Here is an 18,966-nt window from a genome sequence, read left to right as displayed (position 1 = left end):
CTTTACAGAGGATGATACCACTGTAGTATTATATTTACTATAAATAAACCACTAAATTCCCTCCATGATAAAATAAACGGAAAATAACAGAAAGTATATAAAAAAAGAGTTAAAGATTCCATTTACTGTTTGGATTCGTGGAATTATGCAACAGGCCGCAGCATGCCATCCTCTGTGCTGAGACAGATAATACATATCGTTTTAATACATTTGGCTCAGCATAGTTAAGGGATTAGAATCAACACAACTAGTGTCAGGCTTCAAGAGTTCACTTCTATCCTCACAGAGCATTCACTTGTATTTATTCCTATCAACATTCTTTTCCTGCTGGAAGAAAACGAATCAGGGAAACATTGACTTCTGTAACCAGTCACAATGCCACTGGGTTGTAACCAGTCAAAGGTGATGCCTGTTGTTTATGAAACAAGGCCATCAAGTATGAAGAAAGAGCATCTGCTCGGTCACAGACTATGCCCAAAGCTCCTACCAGTCACTAGTTCATAAACACTGCCCCGTCCACAGAGCCAACAGATGCTCTGATAGGACGGCCACAGCCAGGATCAGAGGCAGACATGGGCTACTCCCATCGGCCTTGCCCACCAGTAGCAGATGCACCTTATTGGGGTCTGAGATCATTCCCCGGGCGTCTTCCAGGGCCGCCACGGCCGCCGTACTGGAGTTGAGGTCCCCTGTGGCCAGCAGGTCAAACAGGCAGGCCTGGTAGTAGATGTCCCTGGCAGGGAGGAGGGCTGCACAGTGGACATGGGCTGCAGCAGAGGGCTGGCTGGAGGAAGAGGAGGAAAGGGAGGAGGAAGAAGAGGGGCTGGGTAGCGTCTCTAGGCGCTGTGAAGGTGGGCAGCCATATACACACAGCTGCAGGTCCTGCTCGGGGGTGAATGCTTCAGCAATGGCACTTGGCGAGCGTACTGACAGGCCCAGGGACCGCCCACTCTGACGCACCACCAGGGTGGTGCCGATGTGGGCAGCACGGATCTCAGCCTGGCGCCCAGGCAGATCAGAGTGGACGCTCAGGCTGTGCTGGCCCTGCCTCTCCCCGCTGGTCACTGAGCCGTCCAAGAAGGCTGCGGGAACGTTGTCCAGCTCCGCCTGGTAGATCTGCTGCTCGATACACTGGCGCCAGTTCTTAAAGATGATGGTAATCTGGTGGAGAGACACCCCTGTTGTTACACACACCCTTCCAATGAGCTAGACCTACGTATGCTTTATTTATGTATAAAGAAATGTCATGCATTGTACGTAGTTATATTTTAAAGGTCCAATGAAGCAATTTTTATCTCAATAATAAATCATTTCTGGGTAATAACTAAGTATCTTACTGTGATTATTTTCACTCAAAATTGTCCCCCCAAAAATGTAAGTTTCTTGGCAAAAAGCAATTTCTCAAGCAAGAGCGGGGAGGGAAAACTGAAAACTAGCTGTCACAGATCCCTCCGGAAATGTCATTACGCACACCTGGTCCCTATTCCCAGTTGATTAGTAACTGTATAAGTGTGCCCTTTGTTCACCATTGTCCTGTCGATTATTGTTCCAATGTCCGTTGGTCGTGTGAGTACCTGTGCTGTGTGTTTTGGCTTTTGTGCCATTGTGGATTGCGCAGATGATTACGGGTCTCGTCCCATGTGGTATCGTGCGCTTGTGTTATTTATTCGTGTTACTCCTCGCACTTTTGTTTGGATTTCAACCCTGTGTTTTGTATACATGTTTGTTTGGTCTTCATCCCCGTGCCTTTACACGGCACGCTGTAATTTGGGAAATAAAAAACCCTATTACGCATTCCTGTGCCTGTCTCCCGATCCTCCATACCAACGTGACACTAGCTGTTATTGGCAGAGAGGTTTGGAACTCTCTTTCTTATTGCCGTGTTACCGAATTTACCGCCTGGTGATGTCACCGGGAAGGCCAAAACTCCATCCCACTAAAACAGGCAGAAATTTCAGGTGGCCTTTTCAAACAGCTCTTACACTAAAAGGGCATTATCATAATTTTCACAGTATTATTCAAACCTCAGGGTAGAAAATCTAATTTTTGACTGTACTGGGCCTTTAAGAAAGGATCGTAAATTGTATAATTTTTTTAATTTTTTTATAAAATATTATTTACTATATATTATTTTAGAAATGAGGCCTACCGTGATGAGAGCCGTGGCATACGCCCCTCCTCTCATGGGGGCGCTAGTTGCCTGAACGTATAGATACTCATTATCTATCAGTGGCCAGGCCCCTTGTACAGCGCACGTCTGGAACTCATCACGGAAGGTGCGAACATGGGGATCCCCGAACACCCCACAGTGGAGATAGTCAGGGGTCCGGCCCTCACGCTGGAGGTAGCCCTTCTCGTAGATACAGGCGTCCCCAGAGATGGGGGCCTGTGGCAGGGGCCGGGGTTGAGCGGTGGGGCCTGTCCTGGGGCAGCTGTGCTGGATGAGGAGGTCCTCGATGCCCTGCACGGCTGAGTGGTAGGCCAGGTCACCCCGGCAGGCACGGGCCATGCGGCGGGTACACATGGCATAGGAGCGGAGGGCACTGCAGTAGCCCGCATTGCCCTCTCTGCTGCCGCCTCCTCCGCCCCCACCGCTGCCCCCAAGGTCCAGGGTGACAGCTACAAAGTCAGAGTTGCACCTCAGGATGCGACAGGATGCCCATACTGTGGGAGGAGGGAGAGAGGTGGAAGCTCCAGTTTATTAATCATTAATAGCGTAACAATAGTAGGAGAAAAAAATATGTCTTTCCATTGAGCATGTAACAGAAATATCACAGTTGCTTGACATTATTGGGAAGTTTGAAGACAATAGCTGTGGATCATAGAAAGCACCTTGCAGGCAGCACAGGTGAAACAGTAGCAATGCCACTATGACGCTGCGTTTCCATGACAGCTGTGAGTAGTGGCTGCAAAGGGCCAGTGTCCCCATCCCCTTCCAGCCTCAGGCCGAGGGCTGCAGACCAGGCTCAGGCTCAGTACAGGGGCTACAGATGCAGGCAGGGCATAGATAGAGACAGACATTACACACTGTGGCCTGTAGGTGGAAACGCTACACCACTACCACAGGCAGAATCTAGGCTCAACTCCAGTAGACCATTTGTCAAGATAGAGTGCAATTTGTATTGAATACAAATTGTAATATTTTATCATATAACAAGCGGATCACAAGATCTACAGTTGAAGTCGGAAGTTTACATACACCTTAGCCAAATACATTTAACCTCAGTTATTCACAATTCCTGACATATAATCCTAATAAAAATTCCCTGTCTTAGGTCAGTTAGGATCACCACTTTATTTTAAGAATGTGAAATGTCAGAATAATAGTAGAGAGAATGATTTATTTCAGCCTATATTTCTTTCATCACATTCCCAGTGGGTCAGAAGTTTGCATACACTCAATTAGTATTTGGTAGCAATTGCCTTTAAATTGTTTAACTTGGGTCAAACGTTTTGGGTAGCCTTCCACAAGCTTCCCACAATAAGTTGGGTGGATTTTGGCTCATTCCTCCTGACAGAGCTGGTGTAACGGAGTCAGTTTTGTAGGCCTCCTTGCTCGCACACGCTTTTTCAGTTCTGCACACAAATTTTCTATACAATTGAGGGCTTTGTGATGGCCACTCCAATGCCTTGACTGTTGTCCTTAAGCCATTTTGCCACAACTGTGGAAGTATGCTTGGTGTCGTTGTCCATTTGCAAGACCCATTTGCGACCAAGCTTTAACTTCCTGACTGATGTCTTGAGATGTTGCTTCAATATATCCACATAATTTCCTTTCCTCATGATGCCATCTATTTTGTGAAGTGCTCCAGTCCCTCCTGCAGAAAAGCACCCCCACAACATGAGGCTGCCACCCCCGTGCTTCACAGTTGGGATGGTGTTCTTCCGCTTGCAAGCCTCCCCCTTTTTCCTCCAAACATAACGATGGTCATTATGGCCAAACAGTTCTATTTTTGTTTCATCAGAACAGAGGACATTTCTCCAAAAAGTATGATTTTTGTCCCCATGTGCAGTTGCAAACTGTAGTCTGGCTGTTTTATGGCGGTATTGGAGCAGTGGCTTCTTCCTTGCTGAGCGGCCTTATAGGACATGTCGATATAGGACTGGTTTTACTGTGAATATAGATACGTTTGTACCGGTTTCCTCCAGCATCTTCACAAGGTCCTGCTGTTGTTCTGGGATTGAGTTGCACTTTTCGCATCAAAGTACGTTCATCTCTTGGAGACAGAACGCATCTCCTTCCTGAGCAGTATGACGGCTGCGTGGTCCCATGGTGTTTATACTTGCATACTATTGTTTGTACAGCTGAACGTGGTACCATCAGGCGTTTAGGAAATTGCTCCCAAGGATGAACCAGACTTGTGGAGATCTACAATTTATTTTCTGAGGTCTTGGCTGATTTCTTCTGATTTTCCCATGATGTCAAGAAAAGAGGCACTGAGTTTGAAGGTAGGCCTTGAAATACATCCACAGGTACACCTCCAATTGACTCAAATGATGTCAATTAGCCTATCAGAAGCTTCTAAAGCCATGACATCATTTTCTGGAATTTTACAAGCTGTTTGAAGGCACAGTCAACTTAGTGTATGTAAACTTCTGACACACTGGTATTGTGATACAGTGAGCATTAAGTGAAATAATCTGTCTGTAAACAATTGTTGGAAAATTTACTTGTGTCATGCACAAAGTAGATGTCCTAACCGACTTGCCAAAACTATAGTTTGTTAACAAGAAATGTGTGGAGTGGTTGAAAAACTAGTTTTAATGACTCCAACCTAAGTGTATGTAAACTTCTGACTTCAACTGTAATTGTAAGTAATTAAGTAGATGTAGTTCATACCTATTTGAATAGATGCTAACTACTTTTTAAGGCTGTGTTTTGGTGCAAAACGATCTCCCACACTCTTGGAACCCATCAACAGCACTCTGACTGAAGTCAACACCGTTCTGCTTGGACATGGACAAGATGAAGACAATGGAGAGAACTGTTGACAAACAAACAGTCAAGAATCAGAGAAAAGCAACACCATTGGCCACCATTTGGTCACATTTAGGAATAGGACCAATAATTTGATCAACAGTCTTAGTTTATGAAGGCAGTCTTATCCACCTGACCACCAGTCAGATCAGATCATGTTTGAAGCTGCCATAATCATAGCCATAATAATAGTCCTATAATCTTCAGTATTTTCATTACAGAGCTTAAGTTTCCATACAGTAGATAAACTGCCCAAGTAACCTAACGTCTGTGGTAACCATTGGCATTGTAAACAATTATCTGTTAGTGTTGTGAAGCTAGGCTTGAGACAAAATATAGTAAAACAAAGAAAAACTATGGCTAACATGTGTGCCACAGCACTATGTATCAAAACCCCATTTTATGTTATATTTCAGTTCTTGGTATAAAGCAAGCATTTACCTGTCAAAGCTAGGCTACAACAATGTTGGTCACTTGGTCAATTGGGCATTTTTCAATTTGGACTCTTCTCCCTTTTCCGTTTGCCAGCGGAGAAGAACAAACAAGGGCCAGAGAAAGTCTCTCTTTGTCATTTCCAATTTAGTAACCAAAAGGATGGCATTATTGTATTTGATTTATGTGTGGAAAGATCTAAGTTTAAGGAAAGGTGTAGGCCTACATTCTAGTAAGACCTTCACAGAACTTATGTGCATTACATAGTGAAACCCTTTGGCAGTACAAGGCATTCCTAAGCATTGGTGCCAAGAGTGCCTTTGAAAGCGTCATGGCATGGGCCAGATTGAACCATGTGTGTAGTGCGTTTGTGTGTGGTCCTCTCTCTCTCTGAACCAACACTAAAGTCTGACCTTTATTACAGTTTGGCAGACCTGTGCAGTGCGCCAGGGAGAGGGGGTATGATGGGGAGGTTACGAGAGCAGCAGGGGCAGAAATAGAGCATGCTAAATATACCAGACTCTCTCTCTCTCCACCCAGCCCCTTTCCTTTATGTGTTCCCCTGGTCTGAAATAGTCAGGGCTACAAGGCAGAGGAGGGAAGGGTAAGCAGGTGTGCCCAACGGCAGTTCCAATACTCAGGGAGGGAGTGGCTATGGCTACTAGTTGTCACAATCAGTCTTCAATCAGACACATCTTCAACTTACATTATCAAATGAATCTTCTTGAACTGTATTCCAACTAACAGCAGCAGTGTATAGAACTGCCCCAACCCAGTCTCTTCACTTCTGTTTTCAACGTTTTTCAATGCCCTAGATTGGTCTCCTTTTGTTGTCCGGTGGGCATTGTGTTCACTAGTGTAGTGGCTGAGGTCTGGAATGTCGACCAATGGATTCTGATGCAGCTGCACTTTTGGAGTGGGGGTGTATGCCCCCCCACCTTTTTTGCACTGCTTTGAAAATCACAGTGACCTCCCTCTGCACAGACCAACAACACTGACAGGGTCCTATTTGTTCCATCCATGAACAGCAAATAATCACTGTGCATACACACACAGACAGTCGCTTGTGAATTAAACATCAATACGGTACTACCTTTAGGGCAACACTGCACCCGTACACTTGTTAACCACAAAACCCTAACTCCCCTTCACACATACACACACACGTTTGTTTTACTATCCTTGTGGGGTTCAAACCTAGCCCTAACCCTTACCTAACTCTAACCTTAACCATAACCCCAAACCCCTAAAACTAAACCTAACTCTAACACGTAATTCTAACCCTAAACCTAAGCTTAAAACAGCCTTTTTCCTTGTGGGGAACAGCGAAATGTCCCCACTTGTTTGATTTGTTTTAGGCTACTACCCTTATGAGGATCTCTGGTCCCCACATGAATAGTAAAACCAAACACACGCGCACACACACACACACACACACGACGTCACCATAGAGGTGGGTTGGTCACATGTGAGACTCAGATGTTTTTGCTCATGGCTTGGCCTGGAGTGACATGTCCATGTGGTTCTACATGTCAACTCCAGCTCACTTAAAGACCAGTGGTTTTCACTCATTCATTAGATCAATCCCCAACTTGTACTGGACACAAAGACCACAAACACAGAGCAAGCTGTTGGTTGTTTGGCTCAACACAAACACAGAGCAAGCTGTTGGTTGTTTGGCTCAACACAAACACAGAGCAAGCTGTTGGTTGTTTGGCTCAACACAAACACAGAGCAAGCTGTTGGTTGTTTGGCTCAACACAAACACAGAGCAAGCTGTTGGTTGTTTGGCTCAACACAAACACAGAGCAAGCTGTTGGTTGTTTGGCTCAACACAAACACAGAGCAAGCTGTTGGTTGTTTGGCTCAACACAAACACAGAGCAAGCTGTTGGTTGTTTGGCTCAACCTCACTTGATTTATTGATGAATGACAATTTAATGTGAATCCAATCTGTTTGTGTCTGCATAGGAAAGGTCAATGAATGTGTGCACATCATAGCATCTTTGTATTTGTAATAGTGCAGCTCTCTCTCGCTCTCTCAAGGTTTCCTTCCACCTGAAGTTTTCCTTCCCACTGTGACATGTCTTTACTGTGACAGTGGGAAGACCAGTGTATTTTGATGGACACTATCAAACATTCAAATAACTTTAGACTGATTGACTAATTGTATGATCTATTTTATTGATAATCTATCTATTGTACATTGTATCTATATCCATATGATTTATCTGTGAAAACATAGGTTTGATTAAAACAATTATTTATGACAATCAATTGCTGTACTTCAGGACTATTCAAGGGGTACTATTATATTAATGAATGGCTAATATACGGGTATCATTCTATTGTTGTTATATAACTGCTGATGTAACCTTAAATTCCACATCGCCAATGTCACCCAAGTGTCAGTCTACAGTACATGCCATTCTGCTGTATTTCTTGATTTACTCACAATGACAGGGAATTTGTTCTAATATTAGGCCATGGAGAAAGTATTTAAAGCAACAAGTTCCATTAGGGGACAAAGTGAATTGTACAATGTTCGAAAAAATATGTTCCAACCAAATAAAAGCTTTACACTTGCTTGACCCAATCCATACATTCTTCATAGCTCACAATGAAATAGTAGTATCTACTGGGCACACTGGTTAAATCAACATTGTTGCCACGTAATTTCAATGAAATTTGGTTTAACCAACGTGGAATAGACGTTGAATTGACGTCTGTGCCCAGTGGGTAGGTAAATAATAGGCCACATTTCTGAATTGTGTAGCACATGATTATTTTAAGAATGAACCAGGCAAAGCACCATTCATATCCTCACCAAATCACACCTCTGTTGAAGCTCCGTATGAGACACTGCGTAAATGTCTCCACCTCACTCGTTCCAATAGGAAAAACGCGAAGTAGGTTTTGACTCTCAAACTGTCCGAGTGAGCTGCCGACACTGATGTCCAGTCTCAAACTGGTTTCATTGCAAGCCGCTTTTCCTTCCTCTCTCGTTGTCGGCTCTCAGATGAGTGAGATATTTAACAGTGTTTCTCCACGAGTGGTATAAATCACTCGTGTCGAACACCTGCTGCTCGCGTAACAACTGTCCACTTGGGCGCACACTCTGCTAGGCACCGGGGGGCTATTTCAAACTATCACAGCGGCTCTGGCAACCTGTTCTATTTGCATCCTGTTGTTGCTAGTGTGTTTTCTTATTTTTTATAGGAGGCCATTCTATATTTGTTGCCCTCTTGGTTCGCAGGCTATCATAAATCCCCAAGAAAGTCGGTTCAAGTAGTTTTGACAGATATCGTAGCCAGTTGAGTAAAAAAAAGTTGACTTTTGTTAATATTGCGCTGGCTGGTCTCGGGGCAATTCGTATTATTCTGTGCATAAATCTTTGACACTCCATTTAGTATGATATATTATGCTACGTTATTCATAGGTCGTATAGTAGCCCATCATTCCACAGGTCAAAAACTGGTTGAATCAACGTTGTTTCAAGGTAATTTGTCAAGGTATTGTGACGTGGAATCTATACTGAACAAAAATATAAATGGAACATGCAACAATTTCAAATATTTGACTGAGTTACAGTTCATATAAGGTAATCAGTCAATTGAAATAAAGCCTTAATCTAGGGATTTCACACTACTGGGAATACAGATATGCATATGTTGGTCACAGATACCTTAAACAAAAGGTAGGGGTGTATATTTAAAAAACTGCCAGTATCTGGTGTGACCACCCTTTAGCTCATGCAGCAACACATCTTCTTTGCATAGAGTTGATCAGACTGTTGCAGTCATCATGCCAATAGCATGCTCCCTCAAAACTTGAGAAATCTGTGGCATTGTGTTGTGTGACAAAACTGCACATTTTAGAGTGGCCTTTTATTGTCCGCAGCACAGAGTGCACCTGTGTAATGATCATGCTGTTTAATCAGCTTCTTGACATGCCGCACCTGTCAGGTAGATGGATTATCTTGGCGATGTAAACACATTTGTGCACAACATTTGAGAGAAATAAGCTTGTTGTGCATATGGAACATTTCTGGGATCTTTTATTTCAGCTCATGAAACATGGGACCAACACTTCACATCTTGCGTTTATATTTTTGTTCAGTATACATGAAAAATACATTGGATTTGAAAAAAGTCATCAACTTTTGTTTTTAGGGTGAAATTTAAACAAAAGGATTATGTAATCATGGTAACCAAATTTCAACATTGACAAACCTTGTATAAAATATGTTGAATTTGTATCTTTAAAACAAAATCAGATCTTCAACTTTAGATCCATTATCAGAAAGAAATTATAATTCAAAGAATTCAACAAAAAATTGACAATATAATAGGCCTAATGATTCAACCTTTGATTTAAAATGTAAAGATATTTAGTGATATTGAATTGTGTTGGTTTGTCAACGCAACCAAATGTCAACATTTGATGGAGATGTATCTTCTGCTTGGACAATTCAATCTGTGCCACACTTTTGAAATACAATATATAGCCTATTAACTTGTCGACAAGTTAACAAATAATATGTTGGATTCACGTCTCCAACTCAAGCAAAAATAAAAGTAAAAATGGGATGGCTCAGATGGAACAAAAATTTATTAAATTGTATTTAAAAAAATGTTTCTCATCAATCTACACACAATACCTCATAATGACAAAGCAAAAACAGGTTTTTAGAAATGTTTGGTAATTTATCAAATAAAAATAAAATAGAAATACATTATTTACATAGTATTCAGTCTCTTTGCTATGAGACTCGACATTGTGCTCAGGTGCATCCTGTTTCCATTGATCATCCTTGAGATGTTTCTACAACTGTATTGGAATACACCTGTGGTAAATTCAATTGATTGGACATGATTTGGAGAGGCACACACTGGTCTATATAAGGTAAAAATGGTAAAAATGGGAGGTCCCACAGTTGACAGTGCATGTCAGAGCAAAAACCAAGCCATGACGTCAAAGGAATTGTCCATAGAGCTCTGAGACAGTATTGTATCTAGGCACAGATCTGGGAAAGGGTACCAAAAAATGTGAACACAGTCTCCTCCATCATTCTTAAATGGAAGAAGTTTTGGAACCACCAAGACTCTTCCTGGCCAAACTGAGCAATCGGGGGAGAAGGGCCTTGGTCAGGGAGGTGACCAAGAACCCGATGGTTACTCTGACAGAGCTCCAGAGTTTCTCTGTGGAGATGGGAGAACGTTCCAGAAGGACAAACATCTCTGCTGCACTCCACCAATCAGGCCTTTATGGTAGTGTGGCCAGACGGAAGCCACTCCTCAGTAAAAGGCACATGACAGCCAGCTTGGAGTTTGCCAAAAGGCACCTAAAAGACTCTCAGACCACGAGAAACAAGATTCTCTGGTCTGATGAAACCAAGAGCGCTCAGGGCCACTGGCTTGAATGCCAAGCGTCACATCTGGAGGAAACCTGGCATCATCCCTACGGTGAAGCGTGGTGGCGGCAGCATCAGGCTGTGGGGATGTTTTTCAGTGGCAGGGACTGGGAGACTAGTCAGGATCGAGGGAAAGATGCAAAGTAAAGTACAGAGAGATCCTTGATGAAAACCTGCTCCAGAGTGCTCAGGACCACAGACTGAGGCGATGGTTCCAACAGGACAACGACCCTGAGCACACAGCCAAGACAATGCTGGAGTGGCTTCGGGACAAGTCTCTGAATGTCCTTGAGGGGCCCAGCCAGAGCCCGGACTTGAACCAGATTGAACATATCTGGAGAGACTTGAAAATAGCTGTGCAGTGACGCTCCCCATCCCACCTGACAGAGCTTGAGAGGATCTGCAGAGAAGAATGGGAAAAACTCCCCAAATCAGGTGTGCCAAGTTTGTATCATCATACCCAAAAGAACACTCAAGGCTGTTATTGCTGCCAAAGGTGCTTTAACAAAGTACAGTACAGAGTAAAGGGTCTGAATACTTATGTTAATGTAATAGTTCTTTTTTTATTAGTAATACATTTGCAAAAATTCAAAAAAATCTGTTTTTGCTTTATCATGTGTCCCGTTCGTCATAGTGAGGAGACCAAAGCGCAGCGTGATGTGAATACATCTTCTTTAATGAAACGAAGAACACTTAACAAACTAATACAAAACATCAAAACGAACGTGAAGCTAAGTATAACGATGGAAGACATGCAACATCTCATAGACAATCACCCACAAACCAAACTGGAAAATGGCAACCTAAATAGGATCCCCAATCAGAGACAACGATAAACAGCTGCCACCATAGACCTACATAATGCCTAGACTACACACACACACCTAGACATACCCAAAACCCTAGACAAGACAAAAATACACATACCACCCTCGTCACACCATGACCTAACCAAAATAATAAAGAAAACAAAGATAACTAAGGTCAGGGCGTGACATAATGGGGTATTGAGTGTATAAGGCTGTAACGTAACAAGATGTGGAAAAAGTCAAGGAGTCTGAATACTTTTCGAATGCACTGTACATATAAATGTTGATATTTGGTTGCATTTTAAACCAAAAACAATTCAATATTACATTTTTAATACAGTAAATAGCCTTAAGTTAACGCTATCTTCCAAACTAATGTAACATTCAACCTTAAAATGAGTAACACCTCCATGGCCACATTTTGAGGTTATTGTAACTATACTTCTTATGTAATCATATAAAATGTGTACAGTATGTTCAAGATAACATGCATAGGTCTTCTCAGGTCTTCACAATTGCTGTAATAATCTGTGCAAAATCTTAAATGGCCTTGATCACTTACACCATGTACTTTTAATGCAATCCAGGTAATTTGGTTATACTATTAGATTAAGCACAGTGATAACACATGACACTGTTGTATAAATAAACAAAATATCTGACATTATATTCCAATTTGAATTTTGCTCTACTTTTAAATGGTTGAAAGCTAAGTGATAGACATTCGGGTGCCAACTAAACAAAAAATCCGACATTGTTTTTCCATTGGAATTAGGTTGTGCTTTTAGATGGTTGGAAGCATATTGATAACAAGTTGGAAATTCAGCTAACTTTTGGCTGTCTTTTTGAGTGGGTGAATATAGGTTGTAATCTCATTGATCAACATCTCAACCAAATACTACCCAGTTATTCACGTTGAGATAAGGTGGTGTGCCCAGTGGGATACCTCTTACCAGGTCATACAATAGCATACAAATTAGATTATGTAATTTATCATACGTCTTGGATGATGTATAGTATTGTACATCTTTCTCTGAGACCAGAGCCCTTAATCTTATGGCTGCAGGGGCAGTATTGAGTAGCTTGGATGAAAGGTGCACAGAGGTGCCCAGAGTAAACGGCCTGCTCCTCAGTCATAGTTGCTAATATATGCATATTATTATTAGTATTGGATAGAAAACACTCTGAAGTTTCTAAAACGGTTTGAATTATGTCTGTGAGTATAACAGAACTCATATGGCAGCCAAAAACCTGAGAAGTTCCACTTCCTGTTTGGATTTTTTCTGAGGGTGGTATATTTTCAACCAAGCTCCCATTGAAATTACAGCGAGATATGGATGAGTTTTCACTTCCTATGGCTTCCACTAGATGTCAACAGTCGATATAACTTTGTCTGATGACTCTACTGTGAAGGGGGGCCGAAGGAGACAGGAATGAGTAACCCCTGCCATGAGGTGACCACGCTTTGACCACGCGCGTTCACGTGAGAGACAGCTCCGTTCCATCGCTCAACTGAAGTCAATGTAATTCTCCGGTTGGAACGTTATTCAAGATGTATGTTAACAACATTCTAAAGATTGATTCAATACATCGTTTGACATGTTTCTACTGACTGTTACGGAACTTTTGGACATTTCGTCACGTTTTAGTGAACGCGCTTTGTTTTTTTGGAATTGTTTACCAAACTCGCTAACCAAAGTAGCTAATTGGACATAAATAACAGACATTATCGAACAAATCAAGCATTTATTGTGGACCTGGGATTCCTGGGAGTGCATTGTGATGAAGATCATCAAAGGTAAGGGAATATTTATCATGTAATTTCTGGTTTCTGTTGACTCCAACATGGCGGCTAATTTGACTCTTGTTCTGAGCTCCGTCTCAGATTATTGCATGGTTTGCTTTTTCCGTAAAGTTTTTTTGAAATCTGACACAGCGGTTGCATTAAGGATAGGTATATCTATAATTCCATGTGTATAACTTGTATTATCATCTACATTTATGATGAGTATTTCTGTTGAAACGATGTGGCTATGCACTATCACTGGATGTTTTTGGAACTAGTGAATGATAAATATGAACTTTAAATATGAACTTTATCAAACAAAACATGCATGTATTGTGTAACATGAAGTCCTATGAGTGTCATCTGATGAAGATCATCAAAGGTTAGTGATTAATTTTAGCTATATTTCTGCCTTTTGTGACTGCTATCTTTCGCTGGAAAAATGGCTGTGCTTATTGTGGTTTGGTGTGACCTAACATAATCGTTTGTAGTGCTTTCGCTGAAAAGCATATTTGAAATCGGACACTTTGGTGGGATTAACAACAAGATTACCTTTAAAATTGTCACGAATCCCGCTTCCTGAGTCTGTTTTTGCCTGTGTTCTGGCCTGAGTTTAGCGATGAACGCTTTTATCGATTCAGGTGCCGATGGCAGCTTTATTGATGCCGACTTGGTGGAACAGCTGGGGCTTTCCAAGGAGCAATTACCGGAAGCCATTGAAGCAACCACTCTGAACGGCAGTAGTCTGGCACGGATCACTATGAGGACTGAACCGGTTAAGATGTTGTTGTCGGGGAATCATTCAGAGGTTATTTCTTTTTTCATTCTGCCTTCGCCCCATGTTTCTCTGGTTCTTGGTTACCCCTGGCTGAGAGAACACAATCCCTCGTTTGATTGGGTGACGGGTAAGGTAACTAGTTGGAGCATTGAGTGTCAGGCTAACTGCCTTAGGACTGCCTGTTCTCATGCTGTTCCCAGTCAGGTCAGTGGGTCTGCTCCCCCTGATTTGTCCCTGGTTCCAGAAACCTATCACGATTTGGGTGAAGTGTTCAGTAAGCAGAAGGCTCTGTCACTTCCTACCCACCGACCTGGGTCGAAGAACGGCAAGGCGGACGCCTTGTCCCGGATGCTCTCCAAGACGGAGGAGAGTGGGGTCAAGACTGAGACGATTCTTCCCCAGAACTTTGTCGTGGGAGCCGTTACATGGAGGATTGAGGAGGATGTGATGGTGGCCCTTCGGACGCAGCCCGGCCCCGGTAACGGTCCACCCGGTCGGTTGTTCGTGCCTGAGTCGGTCCGTTCTGCTGTCCTTCAGTGGTTCCACGCCAGCAAGATAGCTTGTCACCCTGGCGTTGCTCGGACTATGGCGCTACTGCGCAGACGATTTTGGTGGCCTGCCATGGGAAAAGATACCCGGAGGTTTGTTGCCGCTTGTCCTGTTTGTGCGCAGAGTAAGAATACCAATCGGCCCAGTTCTGGGCTTCTTCACCCCCTACCTATTTCCCGGCGACCTTGGTCGCATCTGGCTCTGGACTTGGTCACGGGGTTGCCTCCTTCTCCTCGTCCTTCTCCTCGTCCTCCTCCTCGTCCTCCTCCTCGGATGATCGGAGTTGGTTCTGCCTACACGGTGCGCCGCATCATGGATTCCAGACGGCGGGGTCGAGGGTTCCAGTATCTCGTGGATTGGGAAGGATATGGCCCAGAGGAGAGGAGTTGGATTCCTCGGCGTCAGATCCTTGATGCTGACCTGCTTCGTGACTTCTACCGCCTCCACCCTGGCGCTCCGGGTAGTACGCCCGGTGGCGTTCGTCGGAGGGGGGGTACTGTCACGAATCCCGCTTCCTGAGTCTGTTTTTGCCTGTGTTCTGGCCTGGAGTGTTTTTTCCGGTGTCCTGGAACGCACCCTGTCTGGTTGCCGGGCGACGTAGCTAGTTGGAGGATCTCTGAGTACCCGCACCTGTATCCCATCAGCTATCTGCACACCTGGTCCTGATCATCACCCCTCCACTTCATAAGCGCTGACCTGACATCCATTCCCTGCCGGATCGTTAGCCATGAACAGTATGTTGTGCCAGCGTATCAGCCTCCAGTTTGATAGAGTTTGTTTTGTTGTTTTGTACGTCTTGCTTGCCTTGAACTTACCTCCGTTTGTTCTGTCTACAGTAATTCACCCGGAACACTCACCCCATTCCTGCCTGGTCGTCGGTGGCTTCTGTTACTCCCTTGGATCTGCCTATTCACTCCCATCAACTCACCTCCGCTGCCCTCTCCGCCACCTGGATCTTTCTACCTCTACATTTAAACTTGTAAATAAATACTCACCTTCGTCCTGCTCTCCTTGTCCTGGTCTGCTTCTGGGTTCTACTTTAGAAAAAGCGTGACAAAAATGGTATAAGACACATGTATGTCTGAGGAATTTTAATTATGAGATTTCTGTTTTTTGATTTTGGCGCCCTGCACTTTCACTGGCTGTTGTCATATCGATCCCGTTACCGGGATTGCAGCCATAAGAAGTTTGAGTTAGCAGGTACTGTAACTTTTGTCAACTCTGAGTTCAATTTGGGTTAACCGGTACCACGAAAGTCACTCACCTTTTAGCCAGGTAAATTTCTATGGCAACGAATCCTTCAGAACTAACCTGCTTGGGGCAAGCTAACTCAGGGCTAACTCAATATGTTCTGAAGAAGTGTCTGAGCCACTAGTTGAGGACCAATTTAAAAAACGTGTGTGTAAAAATGTTTTGCAATGTTAAAATACCGATCACATTGCACATTTAATAATGACAGAATTTGCTTTCCAAACTGTACATTTTTTTGCGGAATTGTATTTTAAAATTGGCAAAAAGAAAACTGACAACCGCAACCAACCAATGACAAATAATCCATAGATGGCAGTTCCCGTTCAAGTCAAGACTGGTAGCCATTGCTAGTGTATCCATGAGTTTATCTGTAAAATTGCCAGGGTTAAAGATTCCCAAACCCTGCTATGGATTATATGTCTATATACGGCCACAATGCAGCAAGCTGTTCTACAGATCAAAGAAGGAGCGATAGTAGTGGGAAAAAGATGCCCGTGCATTGATAAGCACACCAAACACGGCATTAACGATAAGTAATAAAATAAGGAAACGTTTCTTTCATTATAATTTCAGCACAAATGAAAATGTGGCACTGACCCGCCAATGGATTGATATTTCAGCATTGTCTCAATGAAGAGTTCGCCTTCGACTAGCCATATGCGACATACACACGCAGTTACAAGCCTGCTAGAGTTAGCGGCAGGCGGACGAGCAATATCCCCCATCATACGGATGAAGCCTGACCTGGAATGTGAAGGTAACTGAAGCTACCTAGCTTTATAAAAGCCTGAGTAGATCTAGTTAGCTCATAGTATACCACAACAAAGGAGAATTACGGGGAGAATTACGACAAATGTTAGGATAATTTACGTAAAAGGTTAGGAGAACTAAAAAGAAAGTTTAGGTAAATGTACATAGCAGGTTAAGTGAATTTGGTTAAGTTTAGAATAAGGGTTAGGGGAAGATTTAGCTAAAATACTACAGTTGTCCCCAATTTGATTCAAACACGCAACATTTGGATTGCAAGATGGTCGCAGATTACGCCCATCCATCCTCCCTGATCCAATCTCCCTACTTTTAGTTCTGTCTAAGTAACTAGACCATTGGTAGGTAACATAGGGCTTGGAGGTGCCCAGAAATATGTTTCGTATGGCTCTGAGGCCAGACTGCGTGGTTTGTATGACGACCCAACAAAACCAGTGGTCTGCACCATGCACCATTCACACAGCCAAGGTGCTAAACTCAGCAGGAATAGGACAGGTGCCAAACCCCCCAAACAAACTGTAAGGCTATACTGTATTTAGAAACTTTGAAACTGGTATCGAAAATACAACAAAGTGACCAAACGTGTGATCATGTTTTCAGATAGTAGGCGAATATCAGTAAACGACATGACTACACGTTTTACCCTTTCAATTTATCGCTAGGATTTCACGTGACATGTGGCGGGCACCAGTGGCGCGAAATTTCATTGATTGACATCTGAATATCATTCATGCCGAATTTGGGTGAGTCCATTGTAGTTTAATATTTAATCATGATTTATTAAAAGTTCAAAGATGTAGACATTCCTGCAGGGATACACACACAGAGGGAAGGATAGTCAGACGTGTTTACTCAACTGCGGAGAATGTCCGAAGTTATTGGCCTTTTAAGAGGGGCACCTACATCCCTCAGTGAGCGTTGCATAGTGGCCTTTGTTTGTTGTGGCAGTGGAGGCGGGGTCCATTGACCAAGCAGTGGCTATTCGGAGCGCGAGGTCCATTGTCAGAGAGCTTTTAGGAGAGGAAAGAAGTCCTGTATCTTCGGCTCTGGATAATTGCAGAATGGGTTCGGAATGCATTTAAGAAAACAGATCCAGCATATAAGGAATTCTGGACTAATAAGAACCCATATTTCTAACTGCCTGGCGAGTTGTTGCTGATGCATTTTCATAGGCCATATCAAAACATATTCCAGATAATGGCGACACTATATGAATGAAGAGGCAATTAATCACTTGTGACTTGAGGTAAGGGTTTAAACACATTTTCATTGGTCTATATGTTTATCTTAGTTAGTGTACTTGTTTATAAGGGCTTAGACAGTGTGTGTTTGGACACACTCCTCCAAAGTCCAAACCTTTTCCCCAAACGAAATTATGTATCACAATATATATATATATATATTTTTATTATAATACTTTTGACAATACATTTTAGAATGTGGAAGTGTTTTTTCCATAGAAAACTTTTTTATCCCTTTACTTTTTTGGTTGCCCTAAACAGATTACCCCTATGTGGCTTGGAGACCTGTTGCCCTGGTAACTGTTAGGGCTGTGTGTGTGTGTGTGTGTGTGTGTGTGTGTGTGCGTGCGTGCGTGGGAGAGAGAGAGAGCATAAGCTCTCTTTTAGACAGTGACTAATATGCAACACTTTTGTCTTCCTCAGGCAATGTGAGTCTCAGACATATCTGAAGAGAGGGTAAACTTGGGACTGCAGCCAGATCATGAAATGTTGGTGCTTGGGGAGGCAGATTAAGTGTTAATTAACCCCTCCCAGGGCCAGGCAGGTGTGGGATGTGGTGCACTGTTGTACAATGCCCTCCCAATATTGCACTCGTCCCGGCCTCCCGGACCCAGGGTATTCCATCTTTAACAGAGGAGCTCAGAAAGGTTGTTTTTCCTCATTATTTTCTCTCCGTACATGTGTGTAAGAACACTGTGATATGTACTTCAAAACTTTGTTCTCACTTAAAAATATATTTTCAAAATCACTTTCTACAATACATTTTGCTACTACAATTATTTAGAGAAACATATGTGTAATACTATGTCATTCGCCATATCGACCCAATTTATTCTATCTATTCACACGTGGCCTGGTATGGGAGAAACCCAGTGAATTTATTCTATACAGTTGGTAAGCCTCTGCTTCCAAATGGTCCCACTGTCTGCACCTAACACTGGCTGGCTAGCTGCCACGTGGGGACT

The 18,966-nt window shown here is 43.1% G+C and overlaps 1 protein-coding gene across 1 annotated transcript; it reads right to left on the bottom strand.

Annotated features, from left to right (window-relative positions):
• Positions 1-498: 498 nt before the first annotated feature.
• On the bottom strand, positions 499-4,959 carry LOC120031652 (hemojuvelin-like). The gene is made up of 3 exons (XM_038977450.1): positions 4,902-4,959; positions 2,150-2,664; positions 499-1,161 (listed from the first exon to the last, which is right to left on the bottom strand). Exons 1-3 carry the CDS (start codon positions 4,957-4,959, stop codon positions 499-501), a joined length of 1,236 nt encoding a protein of 411 aa, XP_038833378.1.
• Positions 4,960-18,966: the final 14,007 nt, after the last annotated feature.

This window comes from Salvelinus namaycush, chromosome 37, assembly GCF_016432855.1.
Source record: "Salvelinus namaycush isolate Seneca chromosome 37, SaNama_1.0, whole genome shotgun sequence".
Taxonomy (NCBI): Eukaryota; Metazoa; Chordata; class Actinopteri; order Salmoniformes; family Salmonidae; genus Salvelinus; species Salvelinus namaycush.
This window is presented reverse-complemented; position numbering and strand designations above follow the sequence as displayed.

What these genes read in the sequence shown, in the direction of transcription:
- LOC120031652 (XM_038977450.1), bottom strand. Translation starts at nt 4,959, where the DNA reads ATGTCCAAGCAGAACGGTGTTGACTTCAGTCAGAGTGCTGTTGATGGG. An exon ending in TGTTGATGGGTTCCAAGAGT is followed by an intron (nt 2,665 to 4,901) that starts GTGGGAGATCGT and finishes CTCCTCCCACAG; the next exon opens with TATGGGCATCCTGTCGCATC. An exon ending in ATGCCACGGCTCTCATCACG is followed by an intron (nt 1,162 to 2,149) that starts GTAGGCCTCATT and finishes TCTCTCCACCAG; the next exon opens with ATTACCATCATCTTTAAGAA.